Raw genomic sequence first — 17286 nt, 5'->3', positions numbered from 1 at the left:
TTGTTAACAGAGCCCCAGGACCAGTTTGCTTAGGGGACTCTTCTCCAGGTTCATCTCCCTGCAGGTGATGGCTTTGTTATGTATGGAAGGTTTGGGAATCGCTTCCTTTTAGGTGGTTGTAGATTTTAACGTCTCTTTTCTGGATTTTGATAATTAGAGGGTATCGGTCTAATTCTGCTCTGCATGCATTGTGTGGTGTTTTACCTTGTACACAGAGGATATTTTTGCAGAATTCTGCATGCAGTCTCAATTTGGTGTTTGTCCAATTTTGTGAATTCTTGGTTGGTGAGCGGACCCCAGACCTAACAACCATAAAGGGCAATGGGTTCTATAACTGATTCAAGTATTTTCTGCCAGATCCTAATTGGTATGTCAAATTTTATGTTCCTTTTGATAGCATAGAAGGCCCTTCTTGCCTTGTCTCTCAGCTCGTTCACAGCTTTGTGGAGGTCACCTGTGGCGCTGATCTTTAGGCCAAGGTATGTATAGTTTTTTGTGTGCTCTAGGATAACGGTGTCCAGATGGAATTTGTATTTGTGGTCCTGGAAACTGGACCTTTTTTGGAACACCATTATTTTTGTCTTACTGAAATGTTATTTCAGGGCCCAGGTCTGACAGAATCTGTGCAGAAGATCTAGGTGCTACTGTAGGCTGTAAGATCATTAGTAGACATTTGACTTCAGATTCTAGTAGGATGAGGCCGGGTGCTGCAGACTGTTCTAGTGCCCTCGCCAATGGTCCTTGGTTGGCGCCCGAAACACAAGATCATTAGTAGACATTTGACTTCAGATTCTAGTAGGATGAGGCCGGGTGCTGCAGACTGTTCTAGTGCCCTCGCCAATTTGTTGATATATATGTTGAAGAAGGTGGGGCTTAAGCTGCATCCCTGTCTCATCCCACGGCCCTGTGGAAAGAAATGCGTGTGTTTTTTGCCAATTTTAATTGCACACTTGTTGTTTGTGTACATGGATTTTATAATGTCGTATGTTTTTCCCCCAACACCACTTTCCATCAATTTGTATAGCAGACCCTCATGTCAGACCCTCAGTCAAAAGCTATTTTGAACTCAACAAAGCGTGAGAAGACTTTGCCTTTGTTTTCAAATCGAATTGTATTTGTCACATGTGCCGAATACGACAGGTGAAATGCTTACTTACAAGCCCTTAACCAACAATGCAGTTTTAAGAAAATACCCCCAAAAAAGTTCGACTGGCGCTCTGGTACCACTTGCTGTGCGGTAGCAGAGAGATCAGTCTGACTAGGGTGGCTGGAGTCTTTGACAATTTTCAGGGTCTTCCTCTGACACCGCCTGGTATAGAGGTCCTGGATGGCAAGAAGCTTGGCCCCAGTGATGTACTGGGCCGTACGCACTTCCATTTGTTGGTTTGTTTGTTTGTTAATTAGGGTTAATTAGGGTGTGCAGGGTGAATACGTGGTCTGTCGTACAGTAATTTGGTAAAAAGCCAATTTTCCAGCCAAAGAGAGGATTCACAAAAAGCAGAAATATAGATCAAATTAATCACTAACCTTTGATGATCTTCATCAGATGACACTCATAGGACTTCATATTACACAATACATGTATGTTTTGTTCGGTAAAGTTCATATTTATATCCAAAGATCTGAGTTTACATTGGCGCCTTACGTTCAGAAGTTCCAAAACATCCTTTGATTTTGCAGAGAGACACATCAATTTACAGGAATACTCATAATAAACATTGCTAAAAGATACAACTGTTATGCATGGAATTTTAGATGCACTTCTCCTTAATGCAACCGCTGTGTCAGATTTCAAAAAAGCTTTACGAATAAAGCAAACCATGCAATAATCTGAGTCGGCGCTCAGAGCCCAGTCAAGATACAAATATATCCGCCATATTATGCAGTCAACAGAAGTCAGAAGTAACACTATAAACATTCAATTACCTTTGACGATCTTCATCAGAATGCACTCCCAGGAATCCCAGTTCCACAATAAATGTTTGTTTTGTTCGATAATGTCCGTCATTTATGTCCAAATTCCTCCTTGTTGTTCTAGCGTTCAGTACACTTTCCAAACTCACAACGCGCGGGCAGGTCCAGCGGAAAGTACGGACGAAAAGTAAAAACATTTATATTACAGTCCGTAAAAACATGACAAACGAAGTATTGAATCAATCTTTAGGATGTTTTTAACATAATTCTTCAATAATGTTCCAACCAGGAGTATTCCATTGTCTTCAGAAGTGCGATGGAACAGAGCTTGCTCTCACGTGAACGGGCATGTTCAGGTCATGATAGACCTGACTCATTCCTCTCTCCTTCGGCCCCACTTCACAGTAGAGGCATCAGACAAGGTTCTAACGACTGTTGACATCTAGTGGAAGCCTTAGGAAGTGCAACATTACCAATATCCCACTGTATCTTCAATAGGAGCTGAGTTGAAAATCGACCAACCTCAGATTTCCCACTTCCTGGTTGGATTTTTTTCCTCCGGTTGTTGCCTGCCATATGAGTTCTGTTATACTCACAGACATCATTCAAACAGTTTTAGAAACTTCAGAGTGTTTTCTATCCAAATCTACTAATAATATGCATATTCTAGCTTTTATGGCTTTGTAGCAGGCCCTTTACTCTGGGCATGCTTTTCATCCGGACGTGAAAATACTGCCCCCTACCCCAAAGAAGTTAATGATAATGCAGAGAATTTTTTCAAGGTTGCTGTTGACGCATATCTGTAGGTAGTTATTGGGGTCAAATTTGTCTCCACTTTTGTGGATTGGGGTGATCAATCCTTGGTTCCAAATATTGGGGAAGATGCCAGAGCTGAGGATGATGTTAAAAAGTTTAAGTTTAGCCAATTGGAATGTGTGGTCTGTATATTTGATCATTTCATTGAGGATACCATCAACACACAGACCTTTTGGGGTTGGAGGGTTTTCATTATGTCCTGTAGTTCATTCAATCTCTGTCTCTCTCTCTTTCTCGGGCTGAAGTCTCTCTCTCTCTCACTGTCTCTCTTACTGTCTCTCTTTCTGTCTCTCTCTCTCTCTCTCTCTCTTTTTCTCTCTCAGGCTGAAGTCTCTCTCTCTCTCTCACTGTCTCTCTTTCTGTCTCTCTCTCTGTCTCTGTCTCTCTCTCTGTCTCTCTCTCTTTCTCTCTCTCGGGCTGAAGTCTCTCTCTCTCTCACTGTCTCTCTTACTGTCTCTCTCTCTCACTGTGTCTCTTACTGTCTCTCTTTCTGTCTCTGTCTCTCTCTCTGTCGCTCTCTCTCTCTCTCTCTCGGGCTACAGTCTCTCTCTGTGTCTTTTGGTCTATCACTCTCTCTCGTTCTGTCCTGAGCTGCTGTGTACAGATGTTTCATCATTGCTCCCCCTATCCAAACAGGCACTTATAAAAGAGGCTTGTGGTCCAATCAACCATTTGTTGCCAAAATGAGTGTGCTTGTGTAGTGTTTATTCCCTGGGTTCGGGTCCCTGTAGTGTTGCTCTCAACACAGCAACACTCCAATTATTGGATCCTCTAGTTCCCTTAGTGGAGGTGAGGCCGTTAAGGAAGGTGAACCAGCTGCAGGTCCACTATGGTAGTTTAATCTCTCTCTCTCTCCCACTGGCTCCCTGCAATGGAAATGATCATGGATGCAATCAGGCACAGAGTGCTTAAGAACTCAACTTCATACCCTTGAACTTGCTAGGTATTATTAAGACCTGTGTGTTTAGGTGATTTGAGTGAAGGCGGACTAGAGTCTCCCCTGACATCATTAGAAGTACCATGATCTGCAGCATTAGATTAAATGCCTGCATTTATGTTAGACATTTCCCTTTGTCCTAATGAATAAATAATAAGGATCTAGTCAGGGAAATATTCTGTTTAACTTGTTATCTCAAATCAAATTGTGTTGGTCACATGCGCCGAATACAGAATACAACAGACTACAGAATACAGTAGACTTTACCGTGCAATTCTTACTTAGGAGCCCTTTCCCAACAACGCAGAGTTAAAAAGTAAGAACAATAGAAAATATGAAAACCATAAATAACTAGGACGAGGCTATATACAAGGAGTACCGAGTCAATGTGCAGGGGGTACCAGGTTGTTGAGGTACCAGGTTGTTGAGGTATTGAGAGAATATGTACATGTAGGTAGGGGTAAAAGTGACTAGGCAATCAGGTTAGAAAATAAACAGAATTTCAGCTGTGTGTGTGTGCCGTTAATGTGCATGTGTTTTGTGTGTTTGTATGTGTGTGTTGGAGTGTCAGTGTAAGTATGTGTGAGCGTGTGTGTGTGTGTGTGTGTTGGAGTGTAAGTGTGTGTGTGTGTGTGTGTGTGTGTGTGTGTGTGTGTGTGTGTGTGTGTGTGTGTGTGTGTGTGTGTGTGTGTGTGTGTGTGTGTGTGTGTGTTGGAGTGTCAGTGTAAGTATGTGTGAGCGTGTGTCTGTGTGTGTGTGTGTGTGTTGGAATGTCAGTGTGTGAGCGTGTGTCTGTGTGTGTGTGTGTGTGTGTGAGCGTGTGTGTTGGAATGTCAGTGTGTGAGCGTGTGTATGTGTGTGTTGGAGTGTCAGTGTGTGAGCGTGTGGGTAGAGTCCAGTGAGTGTGCATAGTCACATCGGTAGTGTAAATTCCCTCTGTCATAGCATTGTTTGTTTCCTTTGTAGTTGTTGTGTCTATATCAAACAGATCATAGATCTATTTGTAATCTCACTCTGATCACTGTTTCAATGTATAAACTGGGCTTACCCTTGGTTTCTTGTGTCAAGGTCTAGAGACTCCCCTGACTCTCCTGATAGCCCTAAAACAGGCCTATTTACCCTCCCAGGTTTGAAGTGGTCCTGAGAGAAGACTTGACATTTTCCATTGGGACCACTCTACCATCGGTTTGATATCGAATTAGGCTGTCAGCAGGAAATCTTTCTCTCTCTCCTTTATTTAATCATCAATTGTTGTACTCCTCAGACAAAGACCCCCGTTTCAAATATGGGCTCTCAAACATGAAGCGCACTCTGGAGGAGAATGATTTGAATTACTTCAATGGCAAATGAGCAAATAAAGTGTAAAGCCGCCGGAGCGCCGGCCAGGCATTCAGATTGAAATGTCCTCTTTGTCGTTGGTGGAGGAGGCAAGGCGGGAGCGGGTTGGGCGAGGAATGTTGATTTGCCATGGGTTAATTTTATCTCCCATCATTATGGTTATGTCTCTGGTCGTCCTCTGGTTGTCTGCCGCTCGTTAATTGTTGTTAACGGTCAGTGGGTGAAAGGGAGGCAGGGATTATTTAGGCCCTCGTAAACAGACTAAAGACTGGCTACGCGGCGCGCTCCGCGGCAGGCGGCGCCCTCACACTAAAGACGGTACACTCAGTCGACATCAAAGCATAAATTAGGCAGCTATTACTGTTGGATAAAAAGCCTTTGAGATGATTTGTAGGAAGAACGGCGTGGTGAAGAAGCCCCCTCTACTCAGAGTGACCATTACAGACGTGGTGGAGACGTTTGACTCTAATGAAGTTTAATAAAGTTTACCCGGGTTTTCTGCTCTCTCTCTCTTTCTCTCTGCGATGTATTTTCTTTCTCCTTTCATCTTGATTGCTAAAATGTATTAGGAGTAATGAGTGTGTTTTGCCCCCCCCCCCGGACCAGGGAGTGTTAGGGGGAGGGACGCACGGGGCAGACAGACACACACACACACACACACACACACACACACACACACACACACACACACACACACACACACACACACACAAAGAAGACAGAATGTTTTATGTTTGTTTTGATAACCGACCACCAAAGTGCCTCCTTTATTCATTATTTGCTAAATGAATTATTCTTTGAAACTTTGCTGCACACTTACTGTGTAATTATGAGGCAAGCCCTAGCCTGCCTGCTCTCTGGATTGTACCGCGGCCAGGCGTCGCTCAGAAGGCATGGGAACTAAAGCTGTGCTGTGAAACGTCAACATAGATAATCAGCACATTTCACAGGACCAGGCTGAGAAAGTACATCTCTACAGTGATATCTACCTGTTTAGTCAGATACTGTGTGTTATGTCACTTTACGACATGCCAACAGATGCCATAACACTACACACGGAACAGTAGTATAAACACAGCAGGATTCAGTCTACTTTTTGTGGTATTTGTATGTTGTAATGTCAATATTGACAGATGCCATCATCAGATGAGATCGTACTTAACAAAAATACTGTTCTTAGGGTCTGAAATCTCAAATCTGGTATTTTAATGCGGCGGGCACAATGGACCTCCTTAACCGTTTTCACTAGTCCACCCCAGTAGTGCCTGAACATGGAGGCCTATTTACCTCCCGTATCAATGCCCCGTGGCTGAGGAGGGAGAGGCGTGCTCCGGCTCCGCTCAGTGACTCACTGCTTCACTGTTGTTGTTGCATTATGGCCTGTGGCCACGAGAACAGAGAGCTGTATGAACTACAACACTTTACTGCTGACAGCGGAGGCTTATCCCTCCTCCCTCCCCGTCCGTACTAGACACAGGCTGTGTCCCAAATGGCATCCTATTTTTTATATAGTGCACAACATTTGACCAGAGCCCTATGGGCCCAGGTCAAACGTAGTGCACTTAAATAGGGAATAGGGTGTAATTTGGTATGGACACACAGACAGACTCTTGCCTTTCTGAGCTTAAAGCTGCAGAGAGAGGGGAATTCCCCTCTGACTCAAAATGATGTCTTTCCTCACCTCTTCTTCAGGGGGTACTGACATGCTCTCCTCTCCAGTCATAGAAAGTGCTAGAAGTGTATTTTTTTTACCCCCTCTCTCTCTCTTTCTCACTCACTCTTTCTCTCTCTGTTCTATGTTTTTATGTGCCAAGCATGAAATGGGAGAGAGTGAGATCGAGGGAAGGCCTGGCGCGTGAAAAGCACAACGGTCAAAAGATGATGTACTGCTCTGTGATCCCTGGTGGGTCGGAGCTGGCAGTGTGTGCTCTAAGCTCTGTTAGTCTACTCTAGAGGAACACAGGTAGAGAAAAGATCAAATGACTTGGAATAGATGGCTCAGGGCTCGGCTGACTCTGATGCTACTACGGTATTTCAGGAGAGAAGGGTTTTAACAAACAGCGAAACAGAGACGTACAATACAGAGCCATCATTACCAAGCAGAACGCATCTGTTCCGTCTGTTTTCTTTCATTTTGATGCTAGCGGAGGTAAAAGCGTTTGTTTTTTTCAGCTTTCAAGCCTGCTGAGTTTTGTATTCTACCTCAGGCGAGGCGTTATGAGGGAATTGGAGATGGATTTGCTGGCTTTATTTGAACAGAAGAGAAAGGGTAAAAAGAGAGAACAGGATGTGTGATTGACCACAAACATTGTTCTATGATGCTGTCAAGGGTTGGACAGGAAAGCATCTGTTTTAGGATTATTAAAGTCTACCTTTCAGTAGTGTTCTGGAGGGCCACTGTAGTGGATCAAGTCTGTCCTTACGCAGGCCTGTTTGACCAGGAAACAGAAGTCAATGGCTGCATCTGAAATGGCATCCTATTCACACGTTACATGCGGCCAAAAGTAGTTCACTATATAGGGAATAGGGTGCTATTTTGGACGCCAAAAATATCAGTGGTGAAGCCCAGAAGAGGATATTGTAATGTAGAGAGGAGCAATCAATTACTGCTATAGGAAATGCACCTTGAATGGGTTTATTCAAGCACCTCGAAATATTGACTTCCGTAGATTTTAGTGGCATGATTTTCCCCACCACTGTTCTATAGCTAAGAGTAGTACATTATGTATCTGATCTCAGAACAACAGGGGAGTTAGCTGTTGTTTCTACTCATTTTACTCTGTTCTCCTGTGTGTGGCGCGCTGATAGATACAGACACTCCTCAGGCAACCCTGGTGTTACCCCCTCTTCCTTATGTATTTATTCGAAGAGATATCTAACATCCAACCAGCCTCTCAACCCTCTAGAGAGGGCCACGCTCCCCCCTCCCCCCAGGGAACCAAATAGACTGCAAATAAACATCTGTTATTCAAATTGATGCATTCACACTAAGGAATCACACAAGCCTGTGAAGCGAGAGGGAGAGGGAGAGGGAAACGGAGAAGGGGGCGAATCGAACGGGAGGGAGATGGGAGTTAGCAACCTCTCATAAAACAATTATATGCAGTTGACAAAAAAAACAGGAATTTGAATCGGGCCTTGGTCTGTATTTTAATTGAACAACTGTTGGGTCTGAAGAGTCCTCCAGTACTGGCTGCTGGGTTGAGGGTTAATAAAGCTGTGTTCACACTGCAGCCCGGAGGCCTAACGCCACAGCTCACCGTCCTGGAGATGTGAGGTAAATGTTTGGTTGAGAGGGAGAGCAGATACAGTAGAAGGTGATCTAGTTGGGTTGAGGAGTAAGACAAGGTTTGCTTAGAGTGCTTCATAGTACTGTCACTTATGATGTCTTTTTAGGACCTAAGGACAGTCATCTACCGGTAGCCGCCTTCAAGGGAATGTGTCTCTGTCTGCTTGCTTGTGTGTGGCGTATTGGGCCACACACTGACTGCATCCATGTATTAGATATGTTTAGTATCTCTCCTATACTGGTCCTTTACTAGGGTGTCATGGTGGGAAACCAGAAGGTCCCCGGACACAAAACAAAACCCCATCTGGAATCTAATCCGGGATCACTGAGAGAAACATGTTCATCCTTCAACAAAACAGAGTGTCTTCAATATGAACTTGGGTGTCACGTCGATACGGCCGGCATCGGACAAGGCGTAAAAGAGAAACATTAGAAGAAATTGGCCCGTTCCACACACGGCATATTTCAATGAATTTGTCCCATTAACGGGCTGTATGGATACATAATAGTATTCTCAGGGCAGTGCTGGGAGCTGGAGCCTGCATCGACTGCAGCTCATTTATAGAGGAAAATCTATAGTGAAGCAGCGACACGTATCCATCTGCATTGTCTCTGTCTCACCCCCCAGAGAGGGTCATTTGTGGACTTATTTAAGCTGCGGGTACGTTAGCCCATTCATCTGTCATTATATCTTATTGTCCAGAAGGAACCTGCAAGTATTTAGTTAGACAGTATATACCATGTGTATCCTGTACATACGACTAATGCAACTTGAAACTAGGCCTTGATTCGCACCGTATTACTGTGGTGAACACTGAGCCATTTCACACACCTCAAGCCTACTAACTAACTTATCCCTAACCGAGAACTACTCACATTTTATTGCCAACTACCGGTAAGAACATTTAGCAGTCCATGTTTATGTACGTGAAGACATCATTGGAGGAAGAACGGAACAGAACGGAACACTAGATGGCCCTCGCCATGTGTGTTTACTAACAGAACCCGGGTCCAAGCTGACACGACCACACTAGCACTCATATGGCGCTGGTCTGGAGGTGTGTAAGGTTTCATTACTGGACTGTTCCATGCTCCTAGTTGAACCTGTATTACAATAGCCACCAGTCAGTCAGTCAGTCAGTCAGTCAGTCAGTCAGTCAGTCAGGAAAAGGAAATCAGGCTGAGTGATGCCACTGGAACAGTAACAGTAGTTCACACAGACAGTGTTTCTCTCTCTGGCTTCTCCCCGGATGCTTGGGGCTGTGGAGGGAAGGGGCGGGGAACGAGGTGTGTGTTTTCAGGTGCGACGGTCTCAGCGGGACCTATACCCGTATCCTCCGCAGACTTCTTTTTGGGTCCTAATAATAACTTGAAAGTGCAAGAGTCTCGAGCATGGCTCCTTTCCTCTTAATTAGCCTTTAGCGGGAATCAAGCTAATCGCAGAGAGTTAATTGGGCTCATACACACGTCACACACACACACACACATTGTACCTCCTTACATGGGTTTCATGTTTCTTGTCACTTTGATTTCCACATGAATTAAATTCAGCCTTAATTAGCTAGTCTTCCTCTTCACATTAATCATCTCGGTATCGTAGAGGAGGATTTGATGCCACGGTTGTCAGGTTAAAAGTAAAATGGAGGCGTCACATACAGGAGGCGTCACATAATGGTTGTAATGTGGAATTAGAAGAGGCATTTACAGGAATGTAACAAGATGTTCCCTTTCCTTGGGTCCAGGTGTGTTGAGAGAAGAGGAGCACAAGTCTGACACAGAACTGCCCTTCCTGTCACTAAAGTCTTGAAGAAAAACGTTGTGTTTTAAGTGTTTTTTGATGTGTGTGGTGATAGGACTAACCTAGAGGAGGAGCTGGATGTGTTGCGTGTCCAGGCTGCTATGGACCGGGCCACTGTACAGGAGCTGAGGCTGTGTCTTCAGAACGAACAACAAGGTGAGCCTTTTCACTTTCACGCCATAGAGTTGGAAAGAAAGCCCACCCAGTGTTTGCTCAGGATTATAATCCGTTGGCTGATCCGTCTTGCTGACCTGGGTGGAATTGTGTGACCCTCGTTATAATATTAGAAGTCCCATCCAGTGAAATGATGAATGCATTCAATTGTGCTGTCCATGCTAAAAAAGGCTTTGTGGCAAGTGTTCCCTCTATCCAACTCTATGATCCACACTCTCGTCTAGAGGCTGACTGACAGATCAGAACCCCATCAAGCTGTTTTGCCCCATTTCTCCTTGTCTGAAGGAATGTGTCCTCCATTGGTTTTCATTCTCAAGCGTGCTGTAGGTATGAAGCAACACCCCTGGATAGTGTCTTTAGGCTGAACAAGTCAAAGAGGAAACACTGAATGAGGGGTGGGTTTAAAAGCTCATGTTCTGTCATAGTTTTGAATGAAAACACAATTTATAATGTATAAGTACTATCTCTCTATATGTCATGTATATCGAAATATCAAATTACTTTATTCTTGCTATGTAACTACTGTAAAAAACAACAACAACATATGTAGAATGTGTGTAGAATGTACATGTAACAACAAAAGAAAAAGCTGTAAAAACAATGTTCATTTTTTCCCAGAAGAGGGGGGGTGGTGGTGGTTTAACATACGTAGGTCGAACATCTGTTAAGCGGGAGTGTTCTGACGTGCTTGTAATGTTGTACCTCCTCAGCTACTTTTTTTGTGTGTTGAACACCACATCTTCAGTGGAATTAACGGGACAATTCAATTAAAGCCTGATCAACCTGTTCTAAATTGACTGGGATATCAAAAAGAAGGCATCTTCTTTGCATAGTGCATACCTCCCCTCCTAATCATAGAACGGGCATCAAGTTTCTCTGTGTCCCAAATGGCGCCCTATTCCCTACATAGTGCACTACCTTTTATCATAGTCATATGTGCTGGTCAAAAGTAGTGCACTATATAGGGAAAAGGGTGCCATTTGGGACTCCCAATCTATATCGCTTTGTCAAATACTGAATAACCTACTACAGTGGCCCTTTTTAATTAACGAGTTCAATAACCAATCTGTTCTCCATCACTTTAATTTACCTGATGATTAATGATGGTGTCTGTCGGCCAAATGCAAAACCAGGGCTACAAAGGATGCCACTAATTAAGATGGCGGATCCCATTGACAATCAATGGCATAATCAGAAAAGCTGAGAGACTGGCTTTGAAAGTAATGGTTTAACATTGTATCCTGTCTGTCACCCAATCAACCAAATTAGGAGACCTATAATCTCTACACGGCACCACCTGAGTGAAAGCACGGCTGCAGCCACAGAATGTTTATGATTTATACTTCTACATTTCACTTCATAATAACGTAAAGGCCCAATCCCTTTTTTGAAAACTGTCTATAAATATCACAGTTTGGCCCTTTTAAGTTAATCCCAAGGATTGATTGTAACTAAAGTGATTATGTAATTAATTGACATACAAGATGTAAATTGAAATTGCTAACTCTGAGGCCAGCTCATCATAAACCAACACTATAACAGCTCAAATCAGGCGCTGGCAACACAAACCCAGAGATCCATAGAACACGTTTACAAGCTGCCACGGAATTGACTCTTGCGGAACCCCTCTGACCTGATCAAAGGGAGAGAAAGGTTCAAGCAGCAACCCAACCCAACCCCATCACAATCCCGCTAACGAAAGCAAACAGATGAAAGACAGCGCTCCGTGGCGGAGACCTTTGTGGCTCGGCCCGTAAGGGGCGGGAGACGGAGGCGCGGAGGAGGAGGTGATGGGGTTGAGAAGACATTTGAGCCGTTAGACGTTAATGAATGCTGTAGCATTGGGACCTCCTCCAAAGCAAAGTGACTAGAGAGCCACTGACTCCCTGCATATCAAGGTACTAGTGCCGAGGTGCCAACCCCCCAGCCACCCCCCAGCCCGGGCGCGAGCGGGATAATTGTCTCCCTATCTGGTTATGTACACAGCGCTGCGCGGCAGCCCTCGCTTATTTGGGCTCTGGTCTGATTGGATGTGACAAGTCGGCGGAGACAAAAGAAGACGGCTAATTTGAAGTAACAAACTTCCCTTTCCTTTCCTTGGCCATGCAAAGGAGAATGGAGGGAGGAGCAAAGGAGAAGAGTGGCTCCACCTCTTTCTTTCTCTCCCTCTCGCTCTCTCGCCTCTTTCTCCTGCATCTCACGACAAAAGGTCAACTGACCTGAAAAGTCGAGTGCCTGAATATTTAACATTTTCAACCTTATCTGACAAATGAGTTTCCTTGTACCGCCATGAAAGTTTAACAAGAAGGAGTGAAGGGAGGCGGAAAAGTTTTGTCTTCGTTATTATTTTGCCTCAACCTTTTTATTTTAATTTTTGGGGTCAAAAAAGAGGGTAGTTCGCACACAAAACAGACAAACTCCTATTCCTTTTGTGATTTTTAAATGTATTTTTTCTCGCTTGTAGCAGCAGGGGAATCTACTCGCATACTTGTTCTTCGTCTTCTTCACCGGTGAATGTTAGAAACATAATAATGACTTGTTGAACTGCTCCCAATAAAGGCAGATTTTATTCGTTGGAGGGGAGTTATTCTACTGGGTGCGGATGCATGGTGGGCTACAAAGCAAGCAGGGCAGCCAGGGTTTGTGTGTTCACAGGGGAGTTGAACATTTCTCTACGTTTGTTTAAGATCTCCAGGGGTGAGGGGGTTGTGTTTTCACCCATGTCTGCTTTTGATTGAACATCCTAGTGGGATGCTTAGATAAAATATAAGACCTGTATTATTAGTGGTGCTTGATAAAGACTATGTCCTATGGTTTTAGAATGGAAATGGATATTCTAGGGTAGGTTTATTGATTCTAATCCCCTAATATGACAAATCACCGTCTTCAATTGCTCTTTGCGTTGTCATTTTATAATGGTTTTAGATTTCTGAATAATTGCCAAAGTGATATAATTTAGAGCTCTTGTCTTGAACTTACATGGAGGATTCAAAGGTTGACAGTCAGACACTGGCAAGTCATGTGTTCTTTTCTGACACTATTTTCAGAAAAGAACAAGTAGCCTACAAGAATAGGCTTACGGCGTGAAAAGAAATCAATTAGACATAATTAATAAAAATTGATTTAATAATATCTTTTTTTCCTCTTTTCCATCTACCTATGTGGCTGGCTGAAAGGAAGCAGACACGTGTCTTGTCTTCATGTCACAATAACATGCTTTGTCCTCGTTGGCAGAGCTTCTTCACAAAGTGGCAGCTGATCCGAAGGTCAAGAACAGCACTCCCAAAAAGCCCTCTGCCGAGAGAGTGGAGCAGTCGCTGAAGAAGGTACAGTAAAGTGCTCTTTGTCACCGCCAATAAAAGAAACCCGGCAAGACAAAAGTCTTCCTCACCACAATACCTACTTAAGTAATTCTGTAAAACTGAAGTGGGGAGAAAAATACTGTCTCGGCTCTTGGAAGGTTTATGTGGATGTTTTGTTGTTGAGCAGGCATTTTTCTGGTCAAAATAACAATTAGAAAAACATATTTGAAAATTATTCAATGTCTGCTAGTGGTTGCAAAGGCTTTCCTCTGAGAACTACAAAACAACCACAAATCATGTTTTTTAAATGACTTCTTCCCAGGCCCCATCACTCACTATGAGTGTGATAATCCTCCACAATGACGTTGGTGAAGTGCCGTTCGGGGGATGTTAAGAGGGGATGTAAAAGCGTGCTCATACGCCCATAACAGTCATGCAGTGGTATGTTGAAGAGGATTGAGAGGGACACAGGGAACTATTTTAACGGGGAATTAAATTGTTCCGGAATCATTTCTAGCAGATGATGCCAAGGCGTCTAGCGCCAACAAATGCCATATGGCGGGTGGTTTAATGGAGACTGTCATGGCATCTATTACAGAGTGACAGTACCATGTTAGTATAATAACCAACAGGGGTCGGGAGAGGAGGGAGGGGAGGAGAGGAGCAGCACTCATTTATGCTATCCAGACATGGTGGGTAATGGAAAGACATTTTGGGGAGGCCCGGTGAGGAGCATGCACTGTGTGTGTGTGCGTGAAATTTTACATGTCGCCCCATCTCACTGTAAGTCGAGGATCAGGCGGACCGGGAAGCCGCCCTAATTTTGTTTGAATGGTACCGTGCTGCTTAAGCAGAGGGCAGAGCCGTGCCCAATAAAAGAGAGCGATTGCCTGGGGGTATAGCTACACCCAGCAGGTATCCACTGTTCTGTTTAACCGTTTCCACCAAAGAGACAAAGGGGTGGTCCTGTTTTCAGTGTTTAGTGATAGGTGACTGGTCGGGGGTCTAGCAGTCAGATGTCTGTAGCCTCTCTAGGAGGGGGGGGCTAGCAGTCAGATGTCTGTAGCCTCTCTAGGAGGGGGGGGGGCTAGCAGTCAGATGTCTGTAGCCTCTCTAGGAGGGGGGGGGTGGGGCTAGCAGTCAGATGGCTGTAGCCTCTCTAGGAGGGGGGGGGGGGGGGGGCTCAGTCGGAATTGGAGTGTTTACATTTCAGTAATTTAGCAGATGCTCTTATCCAGAGCTTATAGGAGCAATTAGGGTTCAGTGCCTTGCGCAAGTGCACATCGACAGATTTTTCAGCTAGTCGGCTCGGGGATTCGACCCAGCAACCTTTTGGTTACTGGCCCAAAATTCTTAACCACTAGGCTACCTGCCGCCGTGTTAATGGCCTAATGGTTTGTTTCAACCCTCTACTACCCTGGCCTGCACAGTTACTGCAAACACAGGTCAGAGTAGAGAGAAACACTGACACTACCCTGTTTTCGCAGTTCAAAGTTGACAGGATTTTTCTTGTTCGTCGCTTGTTTTAAGACATTTACAGTGAATAGAAGGTCCATTAACTCTACATGGCAGAGTACATAGAGTGGTATGACTGGGAGGTTAGTTTTGGTCCTAATGAACACTCAATGATCACCATATAGATAGAACAGTTGGAGAGGAGGACGGTGTCCATGGAGCAGGAGACCGAGAGGCTGAGGGAGGACAACCAGGACCTCCAGGAGGCCAACACAGCTCTAACCCAGGACAAGGAGCACCTCCAGGGCTCTCTGGCCCGCCTCCGCACCCAGGGGGCTGCTCGCGACGAGGCAGCCCATGCCCAGGCACTCGCCCAGGGGGAAAGACACCGCGCCAAGACCCTGGCCCTGGAGACCCAGCTGGAGGGGGCCAGGAGGGAAGCCGGACGCACCCGGCAGCAGCTGCTCCGGCTCAGGCAGGAGCTGGGCATCCTGAGGGCGGCCCGGGACTTCAACAGGAGCCAGAGACAACCCAAGGCTAACATGCTAACAGGGCTGGCCGCAGCAGCCACAGCAGGGGGAGGAATAAGTGGAGGGGCATTAGCAAACAGCAAGGTCAAATTCAAAACAGGCATGCGGCCCAGAGGCCCAGCGCGGCTGCACCGCCACCGAGCGGTTGGCCCCAATCAAGCCATCGGAGGAGGAGGCCGCAGCCCTGCTAGGGACGACTGGGAGGACATAAGCGCGGACAGGTACGACACACACTTTCTCTCTCTCTCTCACCCCCTCATTATTTTCTAGGGGGGGCTTAGCGGCATCGAGGGGACACCGTGCATATGCAAAGTGTAAGCAAATGGGTGATTGAATTTTCAGCGCCTGTCTAGTTGGTATTCAAGAGCCGATGGAGGGAGAGGGAGGAAAAATAAAAAAACGACTGTCAGATCCTTTGAAATATCCTGGGACGTCTTGCTCGGAGCTTATTGACTGAAATTTGCATGCAAAATTAGCCACCTCTGCACACAGAGTTGAACTGGTGCCAAGAAAGCCCGACACTTGATATGATAAGGGCCCGACACTTGATATGATAAGGGCCCGACACTTGATATGATAAGGGCCCGACACTTGATATGATAAGGGCCCGACACTTGATATGATAAGGGCCCGACACTTGATATGATAAGGGCCCGACACTTGATATGATAAGGGCCCGACACTTGATATGATAAGGGCCCGACACTTGATATGATAAGGGCCCGACACTTGATATCTTCCAGTGATGCAGTCATGAGGCCTGAGAATTGACAGTTTGGCAGCTTGATTTAATTTACCGGTCCTTTGCATATTCACCCCTCTCGTGACAGCAACCTAAGACATTCCCAGGCATAGGTTCCCCCCCACCACCCCAACCCCAGTCAGTTCCGTTATCTTGTGACATGTCGATTCAGGATGTGCGCAACCGTTTTTTGCTCCCCACACGAACCCCCTCTCATTCCTCTCCTCTCCTTAATTTAGTTGGATAAATTTTGAATGACCCTCCTCGGCTCGCTACCAGATGTCTACAAGCTGTTTAACACTCTCCAAATTAAGAACCATCTACAGTAATTATTTCATGTATGTTTTATGCTAAAAAGCCACTGAGCTAATGTTTATTGAGTGATGGTTGGGATGATTTGATTTCAAACACCGGCTACCCGCACTGCTGGCTGATGTTCATTTCTCACAGAGACTCTCTTCCCCCATCCAGCAGTAGCCTAGCTTCACTACACACACACACACACACACACACACTCTTCTCACACACCTCACCTCACCTCTCCCATGACTAATTCATCTCACTGAAACCTTGGTTACTCACACGGGGACGTTGAAACCTAACAGTGGCTGTATAAACCTATGGCATGTTTCTCCCTTGTCCCTAATGTGTCTAATAAGCAGCCGTAAGATACAGTCTTAACCTAAAAGGGGGACTTAAATAAAGACGTCTTAGTTAAGTTACCTGTCAGTTGAGGTGCAGTGCTGTTAAAGCCTTCTGTGTCTCTCTTGTCTCAATATTATTATGCCTATAGATGCTTGGGAAAATGTGGCTTTTCATCCTGCAGAGAATTTGTTAAATACCAACAAAATGAAGATATCAGACTCGTTAAATAAGTGACTGACAAGCGCCTTCCTCCGTCTTGTTTTCTGACTGTTCTTCTCACTGCCTCTGGCTCAACTTGTGGTTAGAAAGTTTCAGGAAGAAGTACCTTAAGGCTGGCGGACATTTT

The 17286-nt window shown here is 45.0% G+C and overlaps 1 protein-coding gene across 3 annotated transcripts in view; it reads left to right on the top strand.

Annotated features, from left to right (window-relative positions):
* cntln (centlein, centrosomal protein) overlaps positions 1-17286 on the top strand; it is a 148044-nt gene that overhangs the window by 71028 nt on the left and 59730 nt on the right. For all 3 annotated transcript variants that reach the window (XM_071407647.1, XM_071407646.1, XM_071407648.1), the window contains 3 exons: positions 10148-10248; positions 13501-13592; positions 15209-15774. In XM_071407647.1, the coding sequence (XP_071263748.1) occupies positions 10148-10248; positions 13501-13592; positions 15209-15774 (759 nt within the window). The remainder of the gene's footprint in view (positions 1-10147; positions 10249-13500; positions 13593-15208; positions 15775-17286) is intronic.

Source organism: Salvelinus alpinus, chromosome 6 (genome assembly GCF_045679555.1).
Source record: "Salvelinus alpinus chromosome 6, SLU_Salpinus.1, whole genome shotgun sequence".
Taxonomy (NCBI): Eukaryota; Metazoa; Chordata; class Actinopteri; order Salmoniformes; family Salmonidae; genus Salvelinus; species Salvelinus alpinus.
Note: the sequence above shows the minus strand (reverse complement) of the source record. Positions and strands in the feature narration are given on the sequence as shown.